Here is a 26,211-nt window from a genome sequence, read left to right on the forward strand (position 1 = left end):
TATATGCAGCAATTGAAAGATAGTCTGATTTTAATGAGAGACGTGGAGCCAGTGGCAGCCAACAACTTGGAATCATCAACAGCTGATGTCACAGCACTGGTACTTGAAATACCAGACAGTTCAGCCATGAGAAAACAAGGAGCTGAGTTAAAGCAAATCTGAACACAGATGTTCTCAAGAAGGTCAAACCCTAAAGAGCGGTCCTCAACTAATGTTAATCTGACTGGTTTCAAACAATGGTTCCACGTTACAGTAATCCATGAAGCGTAATGAACTCTACTATAGCATCCAGATCCCATAATTATTCAGATGCATTGAATTGTACTAACCCTGCCTTAAGTATTTTCCAAAGTATGACATTGCTTTGTAAAACAACTTAAAATTAACAATATTTTTCCATTGTTAAAAATAATTATAAACACTCCACAAATTAAGCTGAATGCAAAATGTCTGACTTAAATACCAACAAAATTTTCAGTCTGCTAAAATGAATCAACAGCGCAACTATTTTTCGAACCAATTTCCTATTTACCGGATAAATGTGATGTTGTGCTATTTGGTGAACTATTCATGTCAGCCAAGTATCTGATTGAAATGAATCAGTATGAATACAGCAATTCAACAAATGAACAGGATAAGGATTATGCAAGGCAGATAAATCTCTATACTTATAATGCATAGACAGCTGTGAATTATTTATCAGACTTTGAACAGTTCAGCTTTTCATTATGCTCTGTTGAACAATTGACTGCCTTTTGAGCATATTTCAGGTATGAAATGCTATAGTAGTCTTTACTCAACTACTAAAGTTTAATGATAAAATTGAACCTGTTCTCACAATCTAATTGTCATCAGAATGTATCACACACTTTACTTCCTTGTGAAATTCCCCAATATCTTAATCATATGAGGAGACAGGTTAATCAGTCATTGCTGGCATATAATGCTGTTATTGTGGTAACACTAATTCAATCCACAGGGCAATAGCTCTTCATTTTTGGTTAACCCTTTCGGAACCAATGTGTAATTTTTGAACAAATTACATAATCTATTTTATTACCTCCTGTCAAGTGACAAAAAAAAGACAAGCTCAGGTTAGCTCGTTGTGATGCAGTATTATACCATTTGTATGGGCTCAATTCTTGTACCAACTGAGGGCACCATGAAAGACTGTCCTTCTCAATATCTCCCCTTGCCTGAGGCATGGTGACCCTCACATTAAACCACCACCAATCATCTCTGTATAATTAGAGAGCAGCTCTATAGTCTGGTACAACCACAGTGATTTTTAACTTCACCCCTTTTGATTTTTTAAAAATCCATTCAGGGATTGGCTTTTTAGGTCTCCCAATGCTTTCTAGAAAGAGTCTATTCCACGGAGATTACTTTACAAGGAACTTTAACAGTTTGTATGGAATTTCTCAGGGAGATAGAAGATAAATAAGTAGACATATCTACTACTGCTTTGGCATCAACCAGTTTTAAACTTATTAACAGAATATATAAGTAGACTTTTTTTTTCCTATTTCAAGATGTCAATATTCTACATTTTTAAAATCTAACAAACTCAGTATGCATGTATTCCAAGTTATGGATTGATCACCCTCCTTTTTACTTTGTCTGAAGCTACTGTACACTACAAACAACCAAACAGATACCAACAAGAGTCACTAAACATTTATCGTATTAAACTGCTGCAACCAGCTGAAGACGAGATTGACTCTGGTCTTACCAAACAGTCTTTATGGTAGACCACAAAACATGTGGAAGGGGCAATCCAGAAAATGTAATACATCAGAAGCTGTGTATACTCCCCCTTGCATGCAAGTACGACTAGAAAGGCCAGCATTTATGAGCAGTCCTAATGTGTGGGTCCTGTTAGGGGCCTAAATACTCCCACCCATTCTCTCATCTTCATCCAATCTTAATCTTCTGAGTCAAGATCTTTTCTCACTATAGAACTGATCTCATCTTTTATTAAGAGAGTGACTCACTACATCCTTTTCTTTTCTTCCTGGCCTTCAAAAATGTGAAAAACCCTTGAATATTCAGGTGCCAATCTCAGTCACCTAGAAACCACATATCTACAATGACCATCATATCTTTATTCTTATTTGTACTATCAATTCATTCATCTTGTTATAAATGTTGCATTTATTCAGATAAAGAGAAGTTGCTGATCACTGTTTCCACTACCTCTACCCTAAACTCTGAATCCCCTCCCAATACCATTCTAACCCTCCATTTCACATTGGCTTGGTATCTACTTTTGTTTTATGAAGTGCACTAGGATAATTCACTACATTAAAAACAATAATACAAAAATAAGGAGTAATTGTTGTTTAAACTTTCTTTCCTCACAAGATCATTTCAAACTTCAACAATCATACAATTCGACACAACCTCTTGCTTTTTTGATAACTCTTATTTCTGCTGGATTCTTTTGAATTCTCTTTCAAATTTACATAATTAAACAAAATATACTTGCTCTAATCATATAAAGTAGTAAAACATAATAATGAAACAATGGCAAAATTTCCAAAAGAAACATGTCATTCAGTGCAATATACGGAAAACAATTGAGACATTAGTGCCCTGAAACAAGTAAAAGCCAAACTTTTTACAGGCCTATTAACTTTTTCAATAAATTTGGAGGTTTCTATGTTTGTTCTGAGCTTGAAGTTGTGCATTACTGGAAAAGATTATGGTTGTAAACATTTACAAAAGCTTATTTCAGTCTTTTCAACATGTGTTACTGCTAACTAATTGCTCAATGACGTTGTCCCCATCTGCTTGTCACTTGCTCATTCAGAGGTTTGCAATCTGCTCATTGTTCCAGCAATAATTCAACACGGATTGTTCTCTTTTTAAGTAAAAGACAGACTTGAGCCAATCAGGTTCACTTTACAGTTTGAAAACTTACCCCTTGTTCATCGAGTTTCAGCAACTGTTCCATTACTTTGGGAGAATTTGAAGCTACCCTAAGGCACTGGATATTCACCTCAGGAATCACATATTCCAGTACCTCCTTCATAGGCAAACCTCGAGCTGTGCCATGTCGAGCTGTAGATGGCACAGCATCTTCTAGCACAGCACCTCTCAGAGTGGAAAGCTAAAAACAGAAGGGGGAAAAATAAACAATGTTTCAGGTTGGGAACTACATCCTTTTGTGATTATACAATCAATATATAAGCATACAAAATTCAGCAATAGCTTGACAAGTTAAATGTTGGGAAGATGCACCTTCAGCCTGGAGAGACAGAACAAGGGGTCAGCTATTTAAGATTGTATGAAGTCATTTATCCCAATCTAAGGGTTGAAAACCTTTAGAATTTGCTTTGCAGAGAGTCAGAGATCCTCAATTGTTGATTATATTCAAGTCTGAGATTTATAGTTTTGGTTGCTCAGCAAATCAAGTGATAGCATGGAAAGTATAGCTGAAGTAGAAGATCACCCTGATTTTCTTGACCATAAAGGCTGTTTTAAAGGTTTCTATTTCTTATGTTCCTGGATTTTCTTTCATCTGTGCCTACCCATCCCTGCCTCCCTGTTGCTGGTGATTTCTTTGCAGCCGCATATTCAGACTCCTTGTCTCTCTGATGTCTGCTGTGCTCCTCCTTTCATGACTGTTCCCCTTCAGTTAAAAGAAACAATGCCTATTTATTAAAGAAAGGAAGAAGTACGTGGTCTTAGTGGTGGTACAGAAGAAAGCTCTCTTGAAATTAAACATATGGCAATTAGGATAGAGCTCAATTAGAGGGGGGAAATTGGTACTGGTTCCAAGGAACAGTTTGTAGTAGGGATTAAAGATGGTGGTTTTAGTATTTCCAAAACTTGGGGGAAGATTTTGCCTGTAGTATGAGATGTTGACTGAGTTGACTTATAAATTAGTAACAATGCAAGTTCCAATAGAAATGTTGATGACATACAGTTGGGTGTTGTGAGCAAATATATGCAAACACTGGAGTTGCATTTTCTGGTCATGTTACTAACATATCATAAGATTTACAGAAACTATGGAGAAAGGTTCAGAGCAAACTACCATAAAAATATTTTATCAGAGAAGAGTCATTTTCAGAGTGTTATGAATGATGTGGCAAGAGCTGCAAAGTTAATTGCAGTTAAAGAGGAAATGGCTCTGATTCCGAGGAATTGCCTTCCCACAGAGGTAAAGGCACCAAAGGCAGAGCTCCTGATTCATGAAAGAGGTGAAGAATAAAATCAAAGAGAAAAAGGTGGCACATGACAGATGTTAGTTGAGAAGTGTGGCATTTCTGCTGAAGGGCTTATGCCCAAAATGTCAATTCTCCTGCTCCTCAGATGCTGCCTGACCTACCGCGCTTTTCCAGTGCCACACTTTTCGAATCTGACCTTCAGCACCTGCAGTCCTCACTTTGTCCACATGACAGATGTAAGGTTGATAACGCAAGTGAAAACCAGACTGACTCCAGAAAGTTCAGCCGGATGGGAAGAAAAAAAGAGGGCGGCAAAGAGACAATATGAAAAGTTTGGCATCTAAACCAAAGGGGTATCCAAAGTCTTCCATAAATATTTAATCAATAAAAGGTCAGTAAGAAGTAGTGCAGGATATTCAGGGACAATGAGAAAACTGAAATCATTGCACCATTACTCTGATTAGAGTTGAAATCATAATTACAGATCTTACTTTGTGATCTATATTATGACAAAGAAGGGATCAGTATGTAGAAAACCCAAGATTGAAGAAGCTATCAGAAATATATGTTGTCTAGCTTATATCTGCAACTAGAGTTTTGAAAAGTTATCTTTAAATGTACTTAATAACAAACACAATGCTGCAATTCAGGAAATAAACATTTTTTAATACTAGCCTTATCTTTTGGGTTTTGAAGCCAAGCTATAATGAGGAAATATGTCTCACAATACAAAGAACAATGAAAGTAGCAGATTTTGTTAGATCAAACATCTCTCATCATAATGCGTGAGAAATAGAGGCTCTGACCAACTGCGATCTCTATTTAAAAATATGATGAATATACCCCACTCACTGAATGAATGCAATAGCATTCAAGACGCTAAACACCATTCAGTGTTTCACTTGACTGGTTTCCCACCCTCTACGTTACAAGTGCACTGCCTCTATTATTGGTGCTCAGTGGCAGTGTATGCCATCCACAAGATGCACTACTGAAAATTGGTAAGGTTCCTTCACAGCATCTTCTAAACCCACAATCTTCACTGCATAGAAGAACAAACGCTATCCTAACAAATAAATATATCATCATTCCTTCGCTATCATTCGGACAATGCCCTACAACTCCCTCCCAATAATACTGTGAATACTGTTACTACAGCACAGGGACTGCAGCAATTCAGGAAGGCAACTCACCATCAAACCTTCTCGGTGATAATTAGAGATGAGCAAAAATGCTGACCTTGCCAAATGTAAAATGAACACTTGAGAATCTTTCACTTGCCATTGCTAAATACAGAGATGTGCAATATATAAAAACATACATCCTTAAGAATAAACTTTTGATGTGGCATTTCTGTTTGAATGCACTCTAGTGCAGTTCGATCATAATTTATGTAACCAGCACTCAAGATGGTGGAATTTTGAATAAAAAATCTGTTCAGCACGTAGAATTTTCACTATCATTTGCATTGATTTAAAGAGACTGCACTACAAGTAAATGTTGTTAGAATACTGGCTGTGCCCAAACAGCAAGTTAATTGCGACTGGGAATTTCCACTAATTATGCTAAAATGTTTTGGCACAGGGACACAAACAGATACATTTTAAAAGGTTCTTTTTCCCCAAAAGCCTGCTACAGATTATTATTATCTCAATCTTGACTTTTTACAAAAAGATCATGACATTTTCATTGATTTAATTTCAGATTACTCACAGGTGGTTTATTGATATGGATTTAAAAGTTTGTTTGTTGTGATAAACCCAATCAGCCAGAGGATGGTGAATCCAAGGACCCATTACTACAGAAATGGGCAGAGACCAAGTCATTGAGTGTATTTAAGGTAGAGTTAGACAGGCTCTCGATTAATGTGTGAATCAAGAGTTACCGGGAGAAAGCAGGAGATTAGGTTTCAGAAACATATCAGCCATAATCGAATGTTGAAGCAGACTCATATGGGCCAAAAACCTTAACTGTGCTCCTATATTTAATGGTCATGTGGTCTTATAAATCAGATTTTATGAAGTCAACATTCAAGTATGCCAAGTAATGTTTTTGCAGCAAACTATGTTCTTTAAAACAATTTAAAACAGAGCCAGATTGAAGTGCTTTAAAACAGACTGTCTTCTGCAGTATGTAAATGAGCTGGAGCAAAAATTTGGACAGAAAATCGCTTTTCAAAATGGGTACAATTTTGAATGCAATTTGTGCTGGAATTGCCAATTGTGTGCACAGCAGAACCTCAATTATGTATGCCTCCTTCTGATAAACTCTGAAAGAAAACTTCCATCGTAAGCTCATCCCTCCCACAGCACCACGCTATTTCGGGTTTACAATTTTTTTTCTCTTTGCTTGTTCAATTGGATTTTACACTCGTCATTGAAACTCCAGGACTATGAGGACAAAGAAATGACTAGAATATCTTAGAAACATCTCTCCCTGCACTTTCGTTGGTAAAACATGGCTATGCATTGTGGTCCCATGAATAAGGGAAACCATTTATATTTTGACCCTAAAGAAAATCTTGGTCTTAAAGCACATCAATTTGATTTGTATATGATTAGTCTTACTCTTCAATCACCAAACACAACAATGAAGATTCAGAAAAAGGTGATGGCCATCCTTTTTCAAAACTGGATTAAACTCAGCTCAGTTGCAAACTCTGGAATGTGACTGTCACTGACTACCATACTGGTAATGTTTAATAAATAATTTAAGATCATGTAATTTAAGTTGATGAATTAGTTGCAATATTTTGTTGTATCTAACTAATAGAAGTTGCTGCCACCTCAAAAAAAAACTAACCAAAGCAATTTACAGCTGTATATTCATAGAATATAATCTAATCTCATATTTTTCCTTTAAATTACAATGTTGATGTACTTCAAGGGTAGCAATTTGGCATGAACAAAATCTAGCATATATTAAAATATTTATTTGAACTGTTAATCTGCAGTATCATACATTTAATATAGGAAGGGTCACACAGTGTCTCACTTCTGCTTTGATAGAGGCTTAGGTAGACTAACTTCCAAAAGCAAGTTTGTAAAATATGCAATGAGAGTTGCGAGTAAACCCCCTATCCAGTTTATTTGTACAAGGGCATCAAGCTTTCAAGAAAGTGTTGTTCTGAAGTAAAACCTAAGGGCATTTGTTTGGAGCATCAGAACACTAACCTACACTTTGATGACAACATTAATAGGGGGTTTTGGGGGTGGGGGGTGGGCAGGCAGAGCAGAGAGAAATTTAACAGGAAAAGCTGGCCTCCTTATACTTTCTCCAGAAGACTAATTTATGGCACCAGCAGATTATTGCTGAATAGAAATTTTGTTGTCATTATTCATGCAGAAAACGATTTTGTTAATTAAAAATCTTTTGATTGCAGGAAAAAGCATTGCTAAGTCAAATTATCTGGTTTCTTTAGGACATCTTGAGTACTGAATAATAATTGCAATACTACAGCTATTCAAACCTTGTTCACTAACATAACGTGATGTTGGAGTACAAGTTCTTAAATACAAGGTCTAAATCCAAACCCCAGTCAGGATTTTGATTTGCAATACCATTTCCAACAAGAGGGAAGGCTACCAATCTTTGCTCTCGAGGGAAGAAGGAAAGTACAAATTCAATTTCTTTAAATACTATTCTTCTGTGGAATCAGAGGCAATGAAGAAAAGGTAATACCACCTTTAGGAGGACAATGCTTGAAATAGTCAAGTTCCTAGAAAATGCATCTACAGTATGGCAGTAAAAATATTAATGAGTCAAAACCAGGTAAGTCATGTTATGCATCAGTGCTAATTCTAATTTATAAGGAGCTGCAGCAAGCTGGGATTGGTCTCAAGGTTGCTGATGAAGGGCATATGCCCAAAATGTCGACTCTTCTGATCCTTGGACGCTGCCTGACCTGTTTTTCCAGCACCATACTTTTCGACTTAAGATTAGGAACACAATTTGTACATTCCTGAATACCAAGATACTTTTCTTGCCATCAGATATGATGATGAGATGGTCAAAGGTAGCCCATAGTCCCGAAGAGTGAGCATATTTCAAACAAGACATGACAGAGTGTGGTTGTCACCTGGAAGCACGCTTCTTGGAAGAACTGAAACTGGAGGCTTGCTTTAAAACTGGAACAATTAACCTGGGACAATCAAACGATTGTTCTTGATAATTAAGATGACCATGTTGATCCTTTTGACAGTGTCATTTTACACACTGCTGAAAGTCATACAATGTCCAAAGACACTGTAATGAGATAGAACAGCCAAATGAGAAGGGCATTCAACGCCAATCTAGAATCTGGCTAGAGATCAAAAGTAAAGTTAACCGCAGCCTATTAGAAGCAAACAGGCATGGGCCAAAAGCAAAACTGTCCAATCCCACAACATCGATGTGTACAAAATTTGATTCATTTGAACAATCAGAATAATAAAATTGGTAGCTATTTTAAAGAATATCAAATGAAATCTCCAAACAACCATCAAACTGATTTTGGGAAACTTTCCAGGATGTCATGAAAAATAAAACACACACCTTTTCAACACAACTGGACTCCAAAACTGGTTATAAAATAAAGCTACCTCCTGTATATCAAAACACTCCCTCCAATAGAAAGGATTTTATGAAACTCGAAAGGGTTCAGAAAAGATTTAAAAGGATGTTGCCAGGGTTGGAGGGTTTGAGCAAGAGGGAGAGGCTGAATAGGCTGGGGCTGTATTACATGGAACTTCAGAGGCTTATAAAATCATGAGGGGCATGGACCGGGTAAATAAACAAGCCTTTTCCCTTGGGTGGGGGAATCCAGAAGTGGAGGGTATAGGTTTAGGGTGAGGAGGGAAAAATTTAAAAGGGACCTAAATGCCATGCAGAAGGTGATGGGCGTATGGAATGAGCTGCCAGAGTAAATGGTGGCGGCTGGCATTTAAAAGGCATTGGGATGGGTGTATGAATAGGAAGGTTGAGGGATATAGGCCAAGTGCTGGCAAATGGGACTGGATTAATGGGACTGGGTGGCATGGACAAATTGGACCAAAGGGTCTGTTTCTGTGCTGTACATCTCTATGACGCTATATGACTTTGTACATGGGAAATCATGTCTCACTAACTTGATTTGGATTTTTGAAGAAGTAACAAAGAGGATTGATGAGGGCAGAGCGGTGGATGTGATCTATATGGACTTCAGTAAGGCGATCAACAAGGTGCCTCATGATAGACTGGTTAGCAACGTTAACATGGAATACAGGGAGAACTAGCCCTTTGGATGCAGAACTGGCTCAAAAGTAGATGTCAGAAGGTGGTGGTGGAGCATTGCTTTTCAACCTGGAGGCCTGTGCCACAAGGATCAGCACTAGGTCTGCTGCATTTTATCATTGATGTAAATGATCTGGATGTGAATATAGGAGGTATGGTTAGTAGATTTGCAGATGACACCAAAATTGGTGGTGTAGTGGACAATGAAGGAGGTTACCTAACAGTACAATGGATCTTGATCAGATGGGCTAATGGGCCAAGGAGTGGCAGACGGAATTTAGTTTAGATAGATGTGAAGTGCTGCATTTTGGAAAGGCTAATCAGGGCAGGACTTATACAGTTAATGGTAAGGTCCTGGGGAGTGTTGATGAACAAAGAGACCTTGAGTGCAGATTCATAGTTTCTTCAAAGTGAAGTCACAGGTAGATAGGATAGTGAAGGCAGCGTTTGGTATGCTTTCCTTTATTGATCAGTACATTGAGTAAAGGAATTGGGAAGTCATTTTTCTTTTAGATTATCAGACTTGATTCCCTACTGTGTGGAAACAGGCCCTTTGGCCCAACAAGTCCACACCAACCCTCCAAAGTGTAACCCACCTAGACTCATTTCCCTACTATTACCCCTGACTAATGCACCAGACACCATTGGCAATTAAGCATAGCCAATTTACCTGACCTGCACAACTTTTGGAATGTGGGAGGAAATCAGAACACCCAGTGGAAACCCACGCAGACATGAGGAGAATATGCAAACTCCACACTGACAGTCGCCCGAGACCGGAATCGAACCCGGGAGGTAGCAGTGCTAACAATAGAGCCACCGTGCCGTCTAAGTTGTGACTGTACCAGATATTGTTTAGGCCACTTTTGGAGTACTGCGTGCCATTCTGGTCTCCCTGCTATAGAAAGAATGTTGTGCAACTTGAAAAGGTTCAGAAAGGATTTACAAAGATGTTGCCAGGGTTATAGAGGGTTTGAGCTAAGGGGAGACACTGAATAGACTGGGGCTATTTTCCACAGAACGCCAGAGGCTGAGGGGTGACTTTATAGAGGTTTATAAAATCATGGGGGGCACGGATAGGATGAATTGACAAGGTTTTTTCCCTGGGGTGAGGGAATCCAAAACTAGAAGGCATAGGTTTAATGGTGACGGGAGAAAGATTTAAAAAGGACCCGAGGGGCACCCTTTTCATGCAGATGGTGGTGCAATGTATGGAAGAAGCTGCCAGAGGAAGTGGTGGAGGCTGGTACAAATACAACATTTGTATTTAAAAGGCATCTGGATGGGTATAGGAATAGGAAGAAATTCATTCCTTTCGAGGAATATGGCCAAATGCTGGCATTAAGTCAGTAAGGATGAGTTGGACTGAAGGGTATGTTTCCGTGCTGTACACCTCTATGTCTATCTATAACTGGGTGTACTTTCAGAATGAGGCATCACCAATAGAATGCAGGATATTCAAAAATGCAAATTACTAGCACATAAGCACAAATGTTTTCAGAGATGGTGAAATCCCTCCATCACATTGTTTATGGAAAAAAATAATGGCTGAGTATATGAGTAAGGATAATTAATATACAGCACTGGCTGTAATGTCAGTTCAGGTTTTAATTCCAATTTTAAAACATTCTCTAGTCTATGTTGCAAGTTTCTTTCAAAACTACATAGCAATAGATTTAGAATCTCACTTCGCTGGTCCGGAAAGCTATACGGTAGTTGTACTGTAGCCCATCTTTCTCCTTTGATTCATCTAGCTTCTCCCTCCGGATGCTGACCGCCACAGGACCCAGACTTTCATCTGTTCCAAAGTAGTTTTGATGTTCTGTAAAACAATTGGGAGGCTCAGACATAAAGCAAGTGTGAGTGCATGAACAACTGAATATACATGCTGCAAAATAACAGCAAATAACTTAGCAAAAAGAACAGTGGAGGTACAGGAAATCAGAAATTAAAGCCTAAAATGCTCAGCATGTCAAAGCACATCTGTGCTGTCACGTTTCAGGTCTGTCATCTTGGATCAGCAATGAAGAAACGCTGCAGATCTGAAACATTAACTCCATTTTTCTCTCTCTACACAGATACTCCCCAATTTGCTGAGTTTTTTTCCAGCTAAGACCTCTCAGGTGTGGACCATCTTTGGAACTTTGCAACTACTTAATATCCATGGTCTATTCAACTCATGATCATGCAGCATTATTCCTTTAGCATGTCAACATAGACATAATAGGTCAAATGGCCTCCCTTCCATAACCAATCTATGATTCTAATGTCAACTTGACTTCCTGCTCTTGGATTTTAAACCCATAATCTTACAGATCCAAGAGAAGAATGCTACCAACTGAGTCACAGCTGACCCTGGATGGAGTAAGCATTTTATTCTGACACTGTCTAAATCACCTTCTGGAACTGTCTCATAGGACCAATATAGAGCACCAAAAAAAAACTAAAATACACTACTTTAAACTTTGATCAAACATAAACTGAGTTAGCCTACCAATCTATTTTATTGAAATATTGTATTTCTACTCAGCCGATTCTTCATGAATTACAAGTAACATCAATATTGCATTCAAAAACCAAAAATCATGTTTTTCTTTTTGGTTTATTAGATGACACTTTATGCTTCAATGTATAGTCAATGACAGAAGCTCAACTTTGCAGCCGTTTGCCAAATCATCAGTAAGGTTAATCTGTATTTGGGCTCTGGTGCTTCCTTGCAAGCTATCTGTTCAGAGAACAGTCCTATATTATGCTAAATACATACAAAGTTTCAATCAGCATGTTGCTTCTATTAAACTAACAACCCGTCCTTCTTTCACATTATGCTATAGAAACTTGACCAAATGATAAGAATTCAGAATTCTCAGGATTCAGTGTCGTAACTTAACCTACATATCATCTTTCAGGACACAAAGCATAAGGAAGGTAACAATTTCCTAAAATGCAAATTTAATAGACAATGTGAATTGCATTAATACTAATGAAAGCATTCTATCTCCAACAAAGATTCCAGAAATTCACTAGCAGATACATTTTATGAAGTATTTTGTCTTTATATTATATATACAGAAAATGTGCAAAGGGCTATTTATAGATCCATTTAGGAAATGGAACCTTAATTTGATGACTACAAGCCAATAGGTTTCTCAGCTCAAGTTCTAGAACGTGCTCCTCATTTTCCAACACCATATTTCTGCAACAAAACAAAAATCGCATGCACAAAGTGTATGATTCACTCCGCCCTGTTTAAACTTAACATTCCAATTGATCCTCCTTGTACCATGTGACAGACACGTGCAAAGTCAACATGTTCATCATGGTAAAACTGCAAAAGAAAACTAGCATTTGGATCGTCTTTCCGTGATCATTAAACATCTCAAAAGGCTTCACAGTCAGAGGAAGTGGTGGAGGTTGGTACAGTTAGAACATTTCAAAGACATCTGGATGGGTACAGGAATTGGAAGGGTTTCGAGGGATATGGGCCAAGTGCTGGCAAATGACACTAGATTAACTTAGGATATCAGGTCGGCATGACGAGTTGGGCCGAAGGGTCTGTTTTCGTGCTGTACATCTCTATGACTCTAAGTTGAAAAGAAGTACGATATGTTGTAAAAGAAGAAAAACCAGTCGATTTGCATGCAACAATCTTCCATGAAAATCACTGTGATAACAATCCGTTATTCTGTTTTATGATGTTGTTTGAGGATTACATATTAGCCAATATTAGACATACATGAAATAAAAGCAAACTACTGCAAATGTTGAAAATCTGAAACAGAATGCTGGAGAAACTCAGCAGGTCTGGCAGCATTTGTGGAGAGAGAAACAGAGTTACTGTTTCAAGTCCAGTATGACTCTTCCTCAGAACTCTTTTCTCTTCGAAAGGGTTATTTCTGACTCGAAAAGTTAACCCTGTTTTTCTCTCAACAATTGTTGCCAGACCTATTGAGATTCTCCAGCAAAGGCATTCGGATGGGTATATGAATAGGAAGGGTTTGGAGGAATATGGGCCAGGTGCTGGCAGGTGGGACTAGATTGGGTTGGGATATCTGGTTGGCATGGACAGGTTGGACCGAAGGGTCCGTTTCCATGCTGCACATCTCTATGATTCTATGACTCTATTCTCTAAGTATGTACGAGACACACAGACTTGCTCTTCTTCAACATAGCTCCATGGGATTTTTCATATTTATCCAAGCTAACAAATGTCGACCTTAGAATGGCTCTCCCAAAACACAGTGTAGCACATAGATGAGAGTGGTACCAAGTGAGACACAGTTGACAGAACTGGCTGCAACAACGTTAACATGAACTCACCTCCCTGGGAGGTTAGAACATTTACTGCGTTTTCCTGCTTTCTCTGAGAATTTCTCTGAGCCATTCTTGCTTCATTTATAAATATTGTCATGTGATGCTCTGCAAGACTGGACAAAGAACTAATAACAGACCATGGAATAGAAACATAGATGATAGGAAGAGTAGGCCATTTGACCCCTCATGCCTGCTCAGCCATTCATTATGATCATGCTTGATCACTGAGCTCAATACCCTGACCCTGTCGCCGTCGCCCTCCCCACATATCTCTTGACCGTTTTTAGCCACAAAAGCTAGACTTACCTCCTCCTTGAAAACACAAATGTTTTGGCCGCAATATAGTTTTCTAGGTGCTCTTCTGAAAAGATTTTGATCATAGATTCTAGCAACTTCCCCAATACTAATACCGATCCACTGGTGTTTAATTTCTCATTAACTCTCCGTCTCCATTTTTAAGCAGTGGGGTCACCTTAGTTACCCACCAACTGTAGGAACTATTCCAGAGCCTAAACAATCTTGGAAGTGGATCACTAATGCATCCACTATTTTTAAGGTCACTTCTTCAGTACACTGTGATGTAGATTACCAGGGCCTGGGAATTTATCAGGGAGACAAAGTGAGGACTCCCGATGAAGGGTTCTTGCCCGAAACGTCAATTCTCCTCCTCCTCCTCGGATGCTGCCTGATCTGCCATGCTTTTCCAGCACTACACTCTCGACTCTGAAGATTTATCAGCCTTCAACCCCATCAATTTCTACAACACCATTTTTCTACAATATAGTTTGCTTCAGTTCCTCCCTCTCACTAAATTCTGTGCTCCACATCATCACTAGTCCGTTGTTTGTATCCTCCTTCGTGAAAGTAGAAGTGAAGTATGAATTTGGTTTGTCAGCAATTTCTTTGTTCATCATCATATATTCAAGATATTTGTCAAGATGATGACAGAGTTGGGCTCCTGAGTCTGAACGCCGTTCACTCCTTCTCTTCATTTTTGCTCTTTTCATTTTTGTTTTCTTTCTACGTACCTCCCATCTTCAGACAGCATCAGTGGCCATGCGTTGAGCCAGCGGGGATTCAATGTGAACTCCAGCACGTTCTCAAGGCGAAGCCCGGCCCAGACTCCTCGCCTCAAGGCGAAGCCCGGCCCACACTCCCAGCCTCGAGGCAAAGCCCAGTCTCCTCGTCTCAAGGCGAAGCCCGGCCCACACTCCCGGCCTCAAGGCGAAGCCCAGCTCGGACTCCCGGCCTTGAGGCGAATCCCAGACTCCCAGCCTCGAGACGAAGGCTGGCCCAGACTCCCCGGCCTCAAGGCAAAGTCCAGACTCCCGGCCTTGAGGCGAAGCCTGGCCCGCACTCCCGGTAAAGCCCAGCTCGGACACCTGGCCTCGAGGCAAAGGCCAGCCCAGACTCCCGGCCTCAAGGAGAAGCCCGGCCCGGACTCACGGCTTTGATGTGAAGCCTGGCCCGGACTCCCTGCATCAAGGCAAAGCCCAGCTCGGACACCCGAGGCGAAGCCCAGTCCCCTGGCCTCGAGGCGAAGCCTGGCCCGGACTCCCAGCCTCGAGACGAAACCCAGACTCCCAGCCTCGAGGCGAAGCCCAGACTCCTGGCCTTGAGGCGAAGGCCGGCTCAGACTCCCCGGCCTCAAGGCAAAGTCCAGACTCCCGGCCTCGAGGCGAAGCCCAGTCTCCCAGCCTCGAGGTGATGGCCAGCCCAGACTCCTGGCCTCGAGGCAAAGCCCTGCCCAGACTCCCTGGTCTCAACGCAAAGCCCGGCCCAGACTCCTCAGCCTTGAGGCGAAGCCCGGCCCAGACTCTCCATTCTCGAGGCAAGCCCAGCCCGGACCCCCCCCACCCGGCCTAGAGGCGAAGCCTGGCCCAGACTCCTCTGCTCAGCTTGCTTTAATTGTTTTTCTCTACTTTACAAAGACCGTAGTACTGGCATCCGTTAGTCTTGCAAGACCACAGATCTGCGTTTGGGAATACCTCGCTTCAATCTTTTTTGGTGGTGCAGCATCTGTTGTGACGGTAGAGGCCCACACGGGAGTGGCAGTCTCGGCTGCAGCAAATGTACTTGAAGGCGCTGTCTTGTGCTGTTTTATCAGCGGGTGCGTTTCTCTTCAGCAGCAAGAGTCAGCTCCTTTTCTCCTCGTTTCGGACTTCTGTGTAATTCCAACCTCCAGCGAGAGCAATCGTTTGCAATGTCCTCCCACCTCTTGACACTCATGTTCAGTGACTTTATGTCTCTCTTGCAGACATCTTTGAAATAAAAATGGGGCTGCCCTTGTTCTCTCTTGCCAGTGGCCAGTTCCCCATTCAACAGGTCTTTTGGGATCCTCCCATTTGACATGTGGTGTACATGGCCCAGCCAGCAGAGACAGTATCGGTGGAAGAGGCTGGGTATCTGGGCGCAGACCAGTCTACTTAACATCCAGGATGCATTTCAGGCTGCAAAGGTGGAAGGCATCGAGTCTCCACTTGTCTGGAGTAGAAGCTCCAGGTCTTGCTGCCGTATAGCAGTGTGCTGAGAACGCAGGTCCTGTAGACTGGAACTTTGCTGAGAGTCATCAGCTTTCTGTTCTCCCAGGCTCTTTTTGTCAGCCTGACGAATGTTGAGGCGGTTCGTCCAATCCATCTGTTGATCTGAGTGTTCAGGGAGAGACTGTCCATGATGGTGGAGCCAAGGTATATAACTTTACTTCTTCACTTTTCTAGTTTATACCTAAGATTTTGTACCAAGGCATATTTGTACCTAAGATGGTGCTGAAAATGTCGAAATTGTACATTTTTCACTATACTCATGCATCCCTCAACTGAGTGCAGGTGATAATAAAACCTAATACTAATTTTAAATTCCCCTGTTTATGACTGTAAGAGAGCTACATTAGCTTTCACCAATCGTTTTCTCTTTATATAACAAAGAAACATTTAAAGTCAGTTCTTAATTTTTTCCTTCAAGCTTATATCATATTCTATTTTCCTTTGTTAATCGATCCTTTGTTCCTCTTTTTTTTGATTTCTAAACCATCCCCAATCCTCAGTCTATTCTTTTCTCTTGACAATTTATATGCCTTTTTTTTGCATCTAACACTACCCCGACTTCCCTCGTAAGCCATGGTATGGCCAGTTTCTCTCTGCACTCTTGTGCCAGACAGGAATAAACCAGATAGAAGGACAGTAGTTCACCCGCATTTGCCTTTTGGATGTTTGCCACTGTCTATCCACTGTCATTCCTTTCAATGACATTTCCCAACACATTGTAGCCAACTCATGCTTCATACCATCATAGTTACCCTTCTTAAAATTCAGGACCCTCATCTCAGAATTAATTCCTTCTCTCTCCCAAACGAAAAACCAGAAGAACGGCAGATGCTGGAAATCAGAACAAAAACAGAAATTGCTGGAAAATCTCAGATCTGACACTCTGTTGGAAGAAAGCAGAATTAACATTTCCATCCCAGTGACCCTTCTTCAGAACCCATAGAAGAAATGTGGCAGTGAGCTAAACACTCAACTAAAAAAAACCAAAGGAGCTGGGAATCAGAAAGGGTCACTGGAGCCAAATATTCTGTGCTGTCTCCCCACAAATGCTGCCAGACCTGCTGAGTTTTTCAACAATTTCTGTTTTTGTACCTCTCGCGCTCTGTCTTGATGAATATGTCATATTATGGTTACTCATCCCCAAGGGATCTCTCACAACGCCTGTACCAATTATTCTGTTCTCATTGCATAATACCCAGTCTAAGGTGGCCCTTTCTCTAGTTAGCTCCTCAATGTATTATTCCAGAAAACCATCCCTAACACACCATAGACCCATAGTTGGAGTAAAGTGCACAATCTACAAGATGCACTGCAATAAGTCACCAAAGATCCTTTAATAGCAGCTTCTAAACCCAAAACCTCTGTCACAGATACAAGGACAGTAAATGCATGCAGCATCACAAGCTGAAAGATCTCCTCCAAGTGACACATCATCCTTATTTGGAACAATATTGCTGTCCCTTCACGGTTTCTGAATTAAGTGTTCCTTCCTAACTCCAATGTAAATGTACCTCCACGCCAAGGTTGCAGTAGTTTAAGATGACAGCTACCACAATCTTTTACAGGGCAATTAGGGAAGGGCAATCAATGCTAGTTTAGCAAGCAACACCCACACCCATGAAGGAACAAACAAGTGTCAGTGTTATTAAGAGAAGAACAGAAACTGAACTAATATACTGCCCATGAGCTGCCCTGAAGTGATTTAAAAGTCTTGGTGCTCCAACAGCAAGAAATGTTGCAAATCCTAACATACATCTGCTAAAAAAGAAATTACTGAGGTTGCAGTAGATCAAACGGAGCACATCTGATGACTCTAATAACGACCATTTCAATCAATCAATAAATAGAAGTCAAAAGCTAATGAGCAATGAGCAACTTGCAGACAGGTCAGACAGATTTCCTGCAATATACTAAAATTTTAAAAATTACCAATGTCTGAAATTGTACATCTTTTGCAAAGAAAAATTTTGATTTTAAAAATAGAAAAGTAATGAAACTTATTAACAAGTTTAAAATGATACAATATATTTGCATTCAGTCATATCACTCTTCTCCTCCAGATCCTAACTTGGTAATTGGCCTTAAAAAGCACTTATATTTCTTTAAAATTCAACTTTTAAAGCAGTAATGGGGAAACAGATCAAAATAATTCAGCTTCTGAATTTCAAAAGTTGTATTTACTGCAGTATTTTATTGCATAATTAAACAAGCATCATCCATTTCCTGTATTATCCACGGGACTTGCAATGACTTGTGTTGCATTGTAATTGCAGTTAAGACTAGCCAGAACTAAACACTGGTCACAACAAAGATTTGTGGATATTAATGTCATGGAATTTTACACTCCATAATCTGAGTTGTAGACCAATTATTTGTTGTCATCTATGTACACCATTAAGATTCTACAAGGTAATTTCTCATCTAGTAGCCCATGCTCATTTTAAAATAGCATTTTATCAAGATCATACTTAATTCATCAATGAGGATACAAGGTGCAAAGTCCCATGTAAATTTAAACATGTGGCAGCATCCCTACCTTTGAGCCGGAAGATCTGGGTTCAAGTCTCACTTGCGCTTGAAATATGTCACAAACAGTTCAAACAGACAGAATCAAAATATTTACAAGCTGTTGTGATAGAATGAGAATGGTAGTGGAGTAAGTCCTACCACATAGATTACAAATCCTTGTAAGTGATCTTATTGAAAACTGCAGACATCATTTACTGCGAACAGAATCTCTCTAGCAGTGCTCTTGTGGTGCAGTTGACGTGTCTCTACCTCTGAGCCAGGAGGCCCAGGTTCAAGCCCCAACTGTTCCAGGACATACATAATACGATCTTTGAGTCGACTAATTAGAAAATATCTCACATTAACACTAAGGGCTCCTGAGGTTCCAGAGTAGTGTTTCTACCTCTGGGCCAGAAGAGCTGGGCTGACGTCACACCTGGCCCAGAGACATGACACAACATCTTTGACAAAGCATGAAGAAATCTCACATCTTAAATAACATATCTTAAACGGTAATTGTGGACACCATCCAAACAAGGTGCCGCCAATTGCCATTCCCCACTGGTGATGAAAATCAGACCTCAGGGAAGATGAAGAAAAGAAAACAAACAGCAGTGCTAAATCAGACAGTTAAAACAAATGGTAGAAATCCATAACATGCTGACAAACTATTTGAGAAAGGAAGTCCTATTCCAACACTTCATGATAATTCTTAATACCTGAAATACTTTACGTTGACTAAAAAGTTACTCATAAGTTGGAAAGTGAATACTTTATCAGGATTTAAAGCAATCAAAAAAACTGCTCAGAATTGACTTTCATTTGAACAGGTATTTAGTTAGCTTGAAAGAAATTAGTTAAACTTCAAGATTTTTGTTTAACATTTTCCTATAAAACTTCAAACCAAGACAAGGTATCAATTTACACAGCCTTCAGGACAGACAACAATGCAAAGTAGCCAAGCAGAGGCTAATAGCGAAGTTCAGTACCCATGGGGATGGGCTCAACCGGGACCTTGGGTTCATGTCACACTACAGGTGACCCCACTGTACTATACACACACACACACACACGCTTGTGGGGTGAATTTGTACTTGCAAAATTACATTGTATTTTGCTCAAAAACTGCATTAATCCATGTATGATTCTGTAAATCCCTTTTTTAGAAATAGAATCAGTCTAAATATTGGGGCACAGACAGCCTCACACACAGGGCACCTCACACCTTCAATACATTATCTGAGCGGACATGGCACCGATTGTTAAAGTTCACTTGAGAATGTAACTTTAAACAAAAGTTCTGAGATTTACATACGAAAGAACTGAAACCAACATGGTCATTCTAAAAGATGAGAGACTTAACAGACAAACCAGATCTTTTTCAATATATAATTTCAGTTGCATCACACTAAACGTTTTGCTATAAATTCTGTGACTTACAATCTTATGCTCCACAACAACCTGATGAAGGAGCAGCACTTCAAAAGCTAGAGCTTCCAAATAAACCTGTCAGGACTATAACTTGGTGCTATGTGATTTTAACTTTGTCCACCCCAGTCCAACACCAGCATCTCCATATCAAATTACACAAATATTTATTTACAAGCTGAATCTACTATATTTAGCCACCAGTCCTTGGCAGGAAAAAGGAGCATTTCCAGACCTTTTTGAATTGAACAAAGCATGGAGTCACCAGTTCCCTGGTATATTCTCCATGACAAGCATGTTCAACAATATTTGCTATTCCTGGACTGGCAGTTTTTCATCTGTCCTGAGAGATGAATTTGACCAAACTTGACTGCATAGCTATGCCTTTTTAGCAATACTGCAGATATTTATTTACATGCATAAGCACTGTCTAGCAAAAGAATAATTAGTATCTAGGTGCAGCTGTAAAAGCTATGCTTTCCAGTGTGCTATTTTAAGAGCATGTACAGAATCCATGTATTGTGCAACATAAATTGATTCCCAATATCCAGAAAGAGGACTTATGGAGGGCTCATTCCCCTGACTGTGATTAGAGGTGAAAAGTTATACGTGGATAGTGCTTTTCATTACTTTGTTATGAAGGCAGAAATTTGAGAGATGATTAGGTTTTAAAATGATTCCTAGGAGGAGAAACAATATTCCAAATGGAGAAGCATAATTATGTTACCCCTGCCCGAATACAAGCCCATGTGATCTGTTAATGAAATCTGTTGAAAATCACTTTACAGGTTACACACCTCCATCAACGGTTTTGCCAGACAAGAAAGAGACAAATATAAAGAGATCGACAGAGGGCGCATTAGAGGCAGAGAAGGAGCGAGGGGGAGCGGGAGAGAAGGAGCGAGGGGGAGGGTGAGAAAAGGAGCGAGGGGGAGCGGGAGAGAAGGAAGCGAAGGGGAGCGAGAGAGAAGGAGCGAGGGGGAGGGTGAGAAAAGGAGCGAGGGGGAGCGGGAGAGAAGGAGTGAAGGGGAGCGAGAGAGAAGGAGCGAGGGGGAGGGTGAGAGAAGGAGCGAGGGGGAGCGGGAGAGAAGGAGCGAGGGGGAGCGGGAGAGGAGGAGCGAAGGGGAGCGGGAGAGAAGGAGCGAGGGGGAGCGGGAGAGAAGGAGTGAGGGGGAGCGGGAGAGAAGGAGCGAGGGGGAGCGAGAGAGGAGGAGCGAGGGAGAGCGAGAGAGAGGAGGAGCGAGGGGGAGCGAGAGAGGAGGAGCGAGGGGGAGCGGGAGAGAAGGAGCGAGGGGGAGCGGGAGAGAAGGAGCGAGGGAGCGAGGGGGAGCGAGAGAGGAGGAGCGAGAGGGAGTTGGGAGAGAAGGAGCGAGGGGGAGCGAGAGAGAGCGAGCGAGGGGGAGCGGGAGAGGAGGAGCGAGGGGAGCGGGAGAGGAGGAGCGAGGGGGAGCGGGAGAGTGAGAGGAGCGAGGGGGAGCGGGAGAGGAGGAGCGAGGGGGAGGCGGGAGAGGAGGAGCGAGGGGGAGCGGGAGAGAAGGAGCGAGGGGGAGCGGGAGAGAAGGAGCGAGGGAGCGAGGGGGAGCGGAGAGAGGAGAGGAGCGGAGGGGGAGCGGGAGAGAAGGAGCGAGGGAGCGAGGGGGAGCGAGAGAGGAGGAGCGAGGGGGAGCTGGGAGAGAAGGAGCGAGGGGGAGCGAGAGAGGGGGAGCGAGGAGGAGCGAGAGAGGAGGAGCGAGGGGGAGCGAGAGAGGAGGAGCGAGGGGGAGCGGGAGAGAAGGAGCGAGGGGGAGCGGGAGAGAAGGAGCGAGGGGGAGCGGGAGAGAAGGAGCGAGGGAGCGAGGGGGAGCGAAGAGAGGAGGAGCGAGAGGTAGTGGGAGAGAAGGAGCGAGGGGGAGCGAGAGAGGAGGAGCGAGGGGGAGCGGGAGAGGAGGAGCGAGGGGGAGCGGGAGAGGAGGAGCGAGGGGGAGCGGGAGAGGAGGAGCGAGGGGGAGCGGGAGAGGAGGAGCGAGGGGGAGCGGGAGAGGAGGAGCGAGGGGGAGCGGGAGAGGAGGAGCGAGGGGGAGCGGGAGAGGACGGAGCGAGGGGAGAGCGGGAGAGGAGGAGCGAGGGGGAGCGGGAGAGAAGGAGAGGGGGAGCGGGAGAGAAGGAGCGAGGGGGAGCGGGAGAGAAGGAGCGAGGGAGCGAGGGGAGCGAGAGAGGAGGAGCGAGGGGGAGCGGTGAGAGAAGGAGCGAGGGAGCGAGGGGGAGCGAGAGAGGAGGGAGCGAGGGGGGGAGCGGGGAGAGAGAAGGAGCGAGGGGGAGCGAGAGAGGGGAGCGAGGAGAGCGCGAGCGCTTGGGGGGAGTGAGAGGGAGAGAAGGAACAAGAGAAAAATGGAGCGAGGGGGAGCAGGACAGAAGTAGCGAGGGGGAGCGGGAGAGAGAGGGAGCGAGAGAAAAAAAAAGGGAGGTGGAAGTGAGAGGGAGCAAGAGAGAGAGAGAGAGAAGGAGCGCGGGGTGAGGGCCGAGAGAAGGAGCAAGAGTGAGAAGCGAGCGAGAGGGAGCGGGAGAGAAGGAGCGAGGGGGAGCGCGAGAGGGGTCTCTCTCGCTCTCACGACGCGCCCTCGCCTCTCTCTCTCGCTCCTGCCGCTCCCTTCTCCCTTCTCTCTCGCTCTGCCATCGCTCTCTGCCCTTCTCTCTCTCTCCCTCCCTCACACTCTCTCTCTCGCTCTTCTCTCTCTCTCTCGCTCTCACTCTGCCCTTCTCTCTCTCTCTCTCTCACTGCCCTTCTCTCACTCTCTCTCTCTCCCTGGCCTCTTCTCTCTCTCTCACTCCTGCCCTTCTCTCTCTCATCTCTCACTCTGCCCTTCTCTCTATCTGCCATTCCTCTCTCTCTGCCCTTTCTCTCTCTCTATCCCTCCCTCACACTCTCTCTCTCTCTCTCACTCTGCCCTTCTCTCTCTCTCTCTCTCCCCGCCCTTCTCTCTCTCTGCCCGCCCTTCTCTCTTTTCCTCTGCCCTTCTCTCTCTCACTCTCTCCCCCTCTCTGCCTTCTCTCTCTCTCTCTCACTCTGCCCTTCTCTCTCGCTCTCTCTGCCCTTCTCTCTCGCTCTCTCTGCCCCTCCCCCTCGCTCTCTCTGCCCCTCCCCCCTCGCTCTCTCTGCCCCTCCCCCCTCTCTCTCTCTGCCCCTCCCCCTCTCTCTCTCTGCCCCTCCCTCTCTCTCACTCTGCCCTTCCCTCTCTCTCTCTCTCACTCTGCCCTTCTCTCTCCTCGCTCTCTCTGCCTTCTCTCTCGCTCTCTCTGCCCCTCCCCCTCTCTCTCTCTCTGCCCCTCCCTCTCTCTCACTCTGCCCTTTCCCCCCTCTCTCTCTCTCACTCTGCCCTTCACTCTCGCTCTCTCTGCCCTTCACTCTCGCTCTCTCTGCCCTTCACTCTCGCTCTCTCTGCCCTTCACTCTCGCTCTCTCCGCCCTTCACTCTCGCTCTCTCCGCCCTTCACTCGCGCTCTCTCCGCCCCTCCCCCCTCTCTCACTCTGCCCTTCCCCCTCTCTCTCTCTGCCCTTCTCTCTCTCTCTCTCTCACTCTGCCCTTCTCTCTCACTGCCCTTCTCTCCCTCTCTGCCCTTCTCTCTCTCTCTCTCTCTCTCACTCTGCCCTTCTCTCTCACTGCCCTTCTCTCCCTCTCTGCCCTTCTATCTCTCTCGCTCTCTCTCTCTCTCTGCCCTTCTCTGCCCTTCTCTCTCTCACTCTCTCTGCCCTTCTCTCTCTCACTCTCTCTGCCTTCTCTCTCTCACTCTCTCTCTCTGCCCTTCTCTCTCTCTCTCTCTCCGCCCTTCTCTCTCTCTGCCCTTCTCTCTCTCTCTCTGCCCTTCTCTCTTTTCCTCTGCCCTTCTCTCTCTCACTCTCTCCCCCTCTCTGCCCTTCTCTCTCTCTCTCTCTCACTCTGCCCTTCTCTCTCTCTGCCCTTCTCTCCCTCTCTGCCCTTCTCTCTCACTCTCTCTCCCCCTCTCTGCCCTTCTCTCTCTCTCTCTCTCTCTCTCACACTCTGCACTTCTCTCTCTCTCTGCACTTCTCTCTCTCCCTCTTTGCCCTTCTCTCTCTCCCTCTCTCTCTGCCCTTCTCTCTCTCTCTCTCCTCTCTCTCTCTTTCCCGCCCTTCTCTCTCTCTCTCTCTTTCCCGCCCTTCTCTCTCTCTGCCCTTCTTTCTCTCTCTCACTCTGTTTCTGCGCTTCTCTCTCTCTCTCTGCCCTTCTCTCCCTCTCATTCTGCCCTTCTCTCCCTCTCTCTCTCTGCCTTCTCTCTCTCCCTCTGCCCTTCTCTCCTCTCTCTGCCCTTCTCTCTCTCTCTCTCTCAGCCCTTCCCTCTCTCACTCTCTCCCTCTGCCCTTCTCTCTCACTCTCTCCCCCTCTCTCTCTCACTCTCTCTGCCCTTCTCTCTCTCCCTCTCTCTCTGCCCTTCTCTCTCTCTCTCTCTCTCTCTCTGCCCTTCTCTCTCTCTCTCTCTCTCTCTCTCTCCCTCCTCTCTCTCTCTCTCTCTTTCCCGCCCTTCTCTATCTCTCTCTCTCTCTCTCGCTCTTTCTGCGCTTCTCTCTCTCCGCCCTTCTCTCTCTCTCTCGCTCTGCCCTTCTCTCTCTCGCTCTGCCCTTCTCTCTCTCTTGCTCTCTCTGTCTACCCTTCTCTCTATCTGCCCTTCTCTCTCTCTCTCTGCCCTTATCTCTCCCCCTCTCTGCCCTTCTCTCTCTCACTCTCTCTGCCCTTCTCTCTCTCTCTGCCCCTCTCTCTCTCTCTCTCTCGCTCTCTCTATCTGCCCTTCTCTCTCTCCCTCCCCTTCTCTCTCTCTCTCCCGCCCCTTCTCTCTCTCTCTCTCTGCCCTTCTCTCTCTCTCTGCCCTTCTCTCTCTCTCCCCCACTGCCCTTCTCTCTCTCTCTCTCTCTCTCCCTCTCTCTCTTTCTGCCCTTCTCTCTCTCTCGCTCTCTTTCTGCCCTTCTCTCTCTCTCGCTCTCTTTCGGCCCTTCTCTCTCTCTCGCTCTCTTTCTGCCCTTCTCTCTCTCTCGCTCTCTTTCTGCCCTGCCCTTCTCTCTCTCTCTCTCTCTCTCACCCTTTCTCTCTCTCTCTCGCTCTCTTTCTGCCCTTCTCTCTCTCTCTCTCTCACTCTGCCCTTCTCTCTCTCTCACTCTGCCCTTCTCTCTGTCTCTGCCTTCTCTCTCTCTCTCCCGCCCCTTCTCTCTCTCCCGCCCCTTCTCTCTCTCTCTCTCTCTGCCCTTCTCTCTCTCTCCCTCGCTCTCTTTCTGCCCTTCTCTCTCTCTCGCTCTTTTTCTGCCCTTCTCTCTCTCACGCTCTCTATCTGCCCTTCTCTCTCTCACGCTCTCTTTCTGCCCTTCTTCTCTCTCTTTCTCGCTCTGCCCTGCCCTTCTCTCTCTCTCTCTCCTTCTCTCTCTCTCTCGCCCCTTCTCTCTCTCTCTCGCCCCTTCTCTCTCTCTCCCGCCCCTCTCCCTCTCTCTGCCCTTCTCTCTCTCTCTCCCCCACTGCCCTTCTCTCTCTCTCACCCTGCCCTTCTCTCTCTCCCCTTCTCTCTCTCTCCCGCCCCTTCTCTCTCTCTCTCCCGCCCCTTCTCTCTCCCGCCCCTTCTCTCTCTCTCTCCCGCCCCTTCTCTCTCTCTCTCCCGCCCCTTCTCTCTCTCTCTCTCTGCCCTTCTCTCTCTCTCCCGCCCCTTCTCTCTCTCTCTCTCTCTGCCCTTCTCTCTCTCTCTCTCTCCCCCCCACTGCCCTTCTCTCTCTCTCTCTATCTGCCCTTCTCTCTCTCTCTCGCTCTCTTTCTGCCCTTCTCTCTCTCTCTCTCTCTCTCACTCTGCCCTTCTCTTTCTCTCACTCTGCCCTTCTCTCTGTCTCTGCCCTTCTCTCTCTCTCTCCCGCCCCTTCTCTCTCTCCCGCCCCTTCTCTCTCTCTCTGCCCTTCTCTCTCTCTCTCTCTCTCTGCCCTTCTCTCTCTCTCTCTGCCCTTCTCTCACTCTCTCACTCTCCCTCCCCTTC

At 44.1% G+C, this 26,211-nt stretch overlaps 1 protein-coding gene across 10 annotated transcripts in view; it reads right to left on the minus strand.

The window, feature by feature from the left end:
• The window catches only part of sipa1l2 (signal induced proliferation associated 1 like 2), a 682,609-nt gene that overhangs the window by 418,238 nt on the left and 238,160 nt on the right, over nt 1-26,211 (minus strand). For all 10 annotated transcript variants that reach the window (XM_072559738.1, XM_072559717.1, XM_072559727.1 and 7 more), the window contains 2 exons: nt 11,114-11,247; nt 2,924-3,112 (listed from right to left, as the gene is read on the minus strand). In XM_072559738.1, the coding sequence (XP_072415839.1) occupies nt 2,924-3,112; nt 11,114-11,247 (323 nt within the window). The remainder of the gene's footprint in view (nt 1-2,923; nt 3,113-11,113; nt 11,248-26,211) is intronic.

This window comes from Chiloscyllium punctatum, chromosome 3, assembly GCF_047496795.1.
Source record: "Chiloscyllium punctatum isolate Juve2018m chromosome 3, sChiPun1.3, whole genome shotgun sequence".
In the NCBI taxonomy this organism is placed as follows: domain Eukaryota; kingdom Metazoa; phylum Chordata; class Chondrichthyes; order Orectolobiformes; family Hemiscylliidae; genus Chiloscyllium; species Chiloscyllium punctatum.